This window comes from Eucalyptus grandis, chromosome 7 (assembly GCF_016545825.1).
Source record: "Eucalyptus grandis isolate ANBG69807.140 chromosome 7, ASM1654582v1, whole genome shotgun sequence".
In the NCBI taxonomy this organism is placed as follows: domain Eukaryota; kingdom Viridiplantae; phylum Streptophyta; class Magnoliopsida; order Myrtales; family Myrtaceae; genus Eucalyptus; species Eucalyptus grandis.
Window position 1 is genome coordinate 58,995,806 of NC_052618.1, and position 6,107 is coordinate 59,001,912.

Below are 6,107 nucleotides of genomic sequence, written 5' to 3' on the forward strand. Positions count from 1 at the left end.
CAACATAGTATTTGAGCCTAAATTAATTGAAGGATAATATTGGAGATGTTCATATAATTTAAGGAGTAGATTGAACGTTTATTGAAAGTTCATGGACCACATTGAGAAAATTAAAAGTTAAAGATGGCATTATATATTCAACTAAAGTTCAAGCATCACAGTGAATAAATTAAAAATTCAAGAACAATATTGCATATTCGGCTAAAGTTCAAAAATTATTTGTGTACCTCCAATAGACCTCTGTCGGATCCATTCCAATCATATCCTGTACCCAATTGGCCCATTGCATCAAGTCAAACCCCTTTGTTAAAATAAAGGTTGGGTCCTTAGATGCTTTAGGCTCCGTTCATTTAACGAAAAATGAGGTGTTATTGCTAGAAGCCATATTCTAAGAAAATAACAATATTTTCCGATGTTCTATTGAAAATTGAAAATGAACTAGAAAATATTTTCTATTGTTTGATGTGGAAAATTTGATTTTATTTTCCACCATGAACTCCTTTTTTTTTTTTTTTTTTAAAGTCGAATTTTAATTATTTTTTTCTTTTTCTTTTCTTTTTAATTTTTCTTGGCCTCCTTCTTTTCGGTCAATTGCTTGCCACGGTGATGGTGATCGCTAGAGGCTCATGCTTGCCAATTAGGCGAGCTTGAGGTTGTAGGCCTTGCTAGAGCTTGATGAGCCTCGAGCTCACACGAGGCTAGTGAGCTCAATGACTTGCTAGATCGATGAGCCGGAGGCTCACACTTGCTGATCTGGTGAGGTCAACGAGCTTGAGGCTCGCCTGTGGCCGGTCGTTGGTCATTATCGTGGCCGGTGACCGATTGAGATAAAGGGAAAAAAAAAAAAAAAAAAGAAAAAAAATAATTAAAAATTAGAATTAAAAAAAAGATAAAAAGAATAAAAGAAAGAAGAGGGGGCTAGTAAGGGTATGAAATAAGAGAAAGTGAGTGAAGAAAATTTTTTTTTCTACTTGAAAAGCTGAAAACATTTTCCCCTATTTTGGAAGTTTTTTTTTTTTTTTTTTTCTATTAGTGGAAAATGCTTTCCTAACCTATTCATTTTCCTTGAATTGAATGCCGGAAAATTTAGAAAATATTTTCTTGGAAGTTCTTTTCATGAAACAAGCATAGTTCAAATATGTACATCATTTTTTGGAAGTGGACCAATTCAACCAAATTGTTAAACCTCTTACAATGTCAAATTGGGGTTGTCATAATATTCCATCGCACAAACTTGGAGCATGCTCGAAGAAAGAGAAGGAATGACTTCCTCCCACAATTTGTATATATTAATGAGGTTTTAGGAGGAAGACTAATGGAATTCGAGATAAATATGCTATCGAACACTTTGGCTCTTCCTCTCAGCCATTAAATAAGACTGCTTGTTCGTCCGGGTATACCGTTAATCTCCATCTTAAGACTCTCTTGGCCTTTGAAAATACTTAAAAGTGGCAAGAAAAGTATTGCCGACAAAACATATTGCAGACTGGCAGAGAATATTACAGGATTAACAAAAGCTGAAAACAATCAGTACAAACTCAATAATGCATTATGACATGTCTCTTAGATAATTATCTTTCGACAACGCGATCGTTTCGGACAAGGACTTCCTTGCATACGTATGAGCGCTTATTCTTGAATCTTAGAGACCTTAATATGAAAACCACCTCCGAAATCCAACATGGGAGTCCGTGCAACTTCTCCTCCCTTTACCTTTACCCACCTGTGTGAAACAAATCATTAAGCTAAGTAAGAAATTTAGGAAAATGCAGAATATAAGGAGGAAAATTGAAGACAAAATGTATCACGCGCCATGATAAGCAATTGCTATATTATGTGCTCCTTTTTCATTTGTGTGACTCTATATCCATCCTTTTCACTTGGATAGGGATTAAGAAACCACTTCGAGTTGTAAGGAATCATATCTCAACTTTGCAGGTAACTGAACAAAAGATCGAAAACAGTAAAGATGTGATGACACCTGGGCGCACATCAAGAACATTGTTTGTAATTTGAGCATCATTTCATTGTAGCGTTTACCTATACTTTGTCACCAGAACTTGGAGAAATACAGCATACACAGCTTTGGTAAATTCAGCTCCAGCGCATGGCCTCCCACCCCCTCCAAACGGTATATAATAATTCGCTCTCACTTTTTCGATATCCTGTTGCTGTTTATGTAGATGTCGATGCAGGAAAGAAGAAAGAAGAAATTGTTTAAGTCAGAAGTAATGAATCAAATTCAAGCTGACAAGCCAAATGTATAGGAGATATTTTAATGGGTGTGAAGGGTGCTCAAGGAAAAGATGCACCGCCTCTTTTCTTTAGGAATTTCAGATTCTGATAAGTTACTATTAAAATACATAGATAATTTTTTATTATAGAAAGAGTGTTAAAATATATGATTAATAGATTACCCATCTAATACTATCTAAAATATTTAGGATGACGCTTATCTTGGAAAATCAAGGGAGATACTTATCTAGGAATACCTCCTTGCTAAGCCTAAAAATAGCCAAAGCTCTCAATTAAGAAAGTGAGCTTGTCTCCCATAAGTGAGTGTGTGAGAGTGTGCTTGGCACGTAGGCTTGAGTGAGAAGTTCTTCCAACCGATACTGTACGAGAGTGCCTCTAATAACAAGAACGTGCCTTCATTAAGTGAACTTTTTGTCTTTCTCAACAAGTAGTATCAGAGTCATGTTTCAGCACCCAACAAATGGTACCAAAACCATGCTTTAGCACCAATAAATGTGTCTCGTCACGGTTATCTGCTTATTAGCAAATCGATATTGTGAAATGAGGTATGCATGAAGATCAACCGTTACCTTCCATCTCGAGGGATTAAAGTTTAGGGGGTCTACGAAAGCTTCTGGGTTCAGATGTAGACCAGTTTGAACCATGATAATCGTCCAATCTTTAGGGATTATATATCCTGTCAAACAAAGATGAAAAATCATAGAGTTTTGTGTTTTTATAAGTACATGGTCCGAGACCTAGTTCTGATGTATGTCATGCATGTGTTTATAGCAAGACCATCTTAGTCTGACTTAATGGAAAATAGATAAGAGACTTTACCATTCCAGTGAATGTCTTTAAGTGCTCTTCTAACAATGCCGGGCGAAATGCTAGCCAATCTGAACGACTCATTGATCACCTATGTATAATTCCAGCAGTTAATTATATATAGTCTTCAACTATATAGAGAAAATTTCCAACAAAAAAAGAGGAAAGAAGGAATCTTCTTGACTCACTTGCATCGTGTAAGCCATTGATTTGTATTCTTCCCACGTAATTTCTTCTTTGCCTGAAATCCTTCGGTTGCGAAGCGCTTCCTCATTTTCCTTCTAATGGAATGGCAGCTTTCTCATGAGTAATTTCAAAGAGAGATCATCATCCATTCCAAAGTGAGAGTGTGCAAATGAAACTTGGTCGCAAAATTTCGGTCACTAATGTATGGATTAATTAAATTAACAGTCCAGGGCAATTAACTTACAATTAGTTCTTGAACCGCTCGAGGGCTTTCTGTGATAAGCTTTATGGTCATGGTTAAACCAGTGGAAACTGTTTCGAGGCTAGCAACCATTAGCGCAACCATCAGGTAGGTAATGAAATCACGCGTGAGAAACGTCTGAGTTTTCATGTCCTCCAGGAGATGGTCAAGCAAGTCTCTTTTGCGTATTCCAGGCGATGCAATTCTTTCGGTGATCTCCCGTTCAATGATGTTCAACAGCTTCTTTTGACTCTGCCATTAAAAGGTAATCTTTTTTACTTCAGTTGCATAAGTACTTGCACACAACAAATTCATGTGAGCCAGGTATATGCGAGCCAATGGATCATGTTGATCTCTGAAGGGTTCCACTGAAATTATTGGCTCTCATGCATTAACTAGAGCCAAAGAAGGATGACGATAGAATCAATGTTTGCACCTTTAAACTCTCGTGAAAGGTCGTGCCAGGAATGTTTATTGGGAGAGACATAAGACCTTGATAGAGTCTGCTGATGTCCCCCGTTAGATTTTCCCCTGTTCTCTCGGCATCGTAGCTAAATAAAAGTTCTGAAGTCAAATTAAATATCATCTGCCAAATACACAAGCCATTAATGTGTTATCGTAGGAAATGGGTGTAATCATATTGGTCGAACGAATGACACCTAAACACACTGATAACCATGAGAAAAATATAGTGTTAGCGTTCAAATTCTAAATATGACTTATGTTTTGATACCATAAGAATTATGTGAGACTATTGTATGTTCTACCTAAATATAACAGATTCTTACCATGGCACAATCACGTTTCACCTCTACAAATTCTCGAGTTGACCAAGCATTTAAGGTTTTCTCTGCCATGGCTTGAAGTTGAGGAAGGAGCTTATCTTTGAGTCTCTCAGGACCAAAGTGATTTAGGATCACATTAGTTACATGTTTGTGTATGTACCCAGTTACATTCGTCTTAACTTCTAAGTCTGTAGTAGTGTCATGACCTAAGAGCTTGGCAAATGCATCTAAGTACCACATTTCTACTGATTTCCCTTCTTCAAGAAGAATGAATCTATTGAAATCAGGATCTGCCGATATCACTGCCGGTCGACCCACCAAGTTCGTTTTGAACAACGTTCCGTACCTTAAAAGAAGAAGAAGAAGAAGAAGACAAAATCAAGGAAGTCAGACACAAAACCACACACATGCCCCCCTGCATCATCACCATACAGTCAGGTCAGAGTACCTTTTAGTCCTTTTCTTGAGGAAAGGAGGTATGTCAACGGATTTGCTAGGCATGAAGAACTCAATGGTCTCTCCTATGAGGGGAAACCCCATGGAACCAGGAGGGAGCTTTCCACCACTAGAACGAATTCTCCATTTGTACTTCCAGTGGGAAACTGCGATTGCAATTAAAGCCATAAGGCCCATCACGATCTCAAGTTTGGAACAAACCACATCGTCTAGCTTGCAAGCAAAAGAAGGCGACTTGTTTGTAGGGGTTTCCCCTTAATTTCTCTGGAGGAAGTGACAAGCAACAGGAAGCACTGGAAATCTGCGAGCAACGAGCGTTCTCAATGAGCCGCTCTAAATACTAATTGCCCATCCCTACCATGTGGCATCTCTAAGATTGAAATAATCAGAGCGGTTCATCAGTCGCTAAGGAATAGATTAGTGAATTATAAAAAACTAAACTCGAGGATCGTCCTGCGCTAAGGGAAAGTCAACCCCACCTCGCTCAAGATAAGAAGATATGATTAATGGCAGCTTTTAACTTCAATTGCTGATGTAGGGGATAAGAATAGTAGAAGTGTCAAAATTTTTGTACGGCGTACACTTAAGGCCAAAACTTATTTTTGTTAATTTAAGTGTCACATTGAAATAAGATCGCTTACTTAAGTGTCACTTCCGGCCAAATGTCCTACATGGATTTTTAAAATTTTTTTGGAATTTTTTTTGCTTTTTAATTTTTTTTGGCCGGTGAGGGTCACTAGTGACCCTTGCTGACCATGAAATCCTTGCCTAGATTGGGCAAGTGTCACCTTGCCCTTGGCCACAAAGGCACTAGGCAAGGCCATTGAGACCTCGCCAGCTATTGATGAGGCTACGAGGGCCCTCATTGGCTTTGGGCAGCCTTGGGCGAGGGTCCTTGCAACCTTGCCCACTATTGACAACACCTCAACGCTGTCACCTAAGGCCTTCGCAACGAGAGCGAGGCAGTGAGAGCCCTCGCCAGCCATAGGTGAGGCCTTGACAGTCTCGCCTAGATTGGGCAAAGATTTCACAACCGCTAAGGGTCGCTGATAACCCTCACTAGCCCTAAAGAAAATAAGCAAAAATCAAAAAATCAAAACAATTTTAAAAATAAAATAAAATACTAAAATAATATTTTTTGATGATCATGTCAACTTTTTCAAGGGTAAATCGGAAATGACACTTAAGTGATCAATTTTTCAAATTTATGGCATTCAAGTGAATTTTTTTTTTTTTTTTTTGACATTTAAGTGAGTATCATATGAAAATATTGACACTTGTACTGCTCTTATCCCTTTATATAGTGTTGTCGCTAGCTTTCGTATCTTCATTTGTCTTGAATTTTGATATCTATTTTAGTCTTCCTGACCCTTCCA

General features: G+C 38.0%; 1 protein-coding gene across 1 annotated transcript; it reads right to left on the minus strand.

The window, feature by feature from the left end:
* Positions 1 to 1,629: 1,629 nt before the first annotated feature.
* Positions 1,630 to 5,717, minus strand: LOC104455959 (cucurbitadienol 11-hydroxylase). Its single transcript, XM_039317987.1, has 10 exons — positions 5,520 to 5,717; positions 4,724 to 4,944; positions 4,279 to 4,621; positions 3,927 to 4,076; positions 3,494 to 3,742; positions 3,252 to 3,344; positions 3,076 to 3,154; positions 2,826 to 2,932; positions 2,041 to 2,171; positions 1,630 to 1,723 (listed from the first exon to the last, which is right to left on the minus strand). The coding sequence occupies exons 1-10, from the start codon at positions 5,715 to 5,717 to the stop codon at positions 1,630 to 1,632; spliced, it is 1,665 nt and encodes a 554-aa protein (XP_039173921.1).
* Positions 5,718 to 6,107: the final 390 nt, after the last annotated feature.

Excerpts from the sequence above, each read along its gene's own strand:
- LOC104455959 (XM_039317987.1), bottom strand. The coding sequence starts at position 5,717 with ATGGCTGGCGAGGGCTCTCACTGCCTCGCTCTCGTTGCGAAGGCCTTA. Across the intron at positions 4,945-5,519 it reads CCTTTGTGGCCAAGGGCAAG|CTAGACGATGTGGTTTGTTC; the intron begins GTGACACTTGCC and ends TTTGCTTGCAAG. Across the intron at positions 2,172-2,825 it reads TTAATCCCTCGAGATGGAAG|CAACAGGATATCGAAAAAGT; the intron begins GTAACGGTTGAT and ends CTACATAAACAG.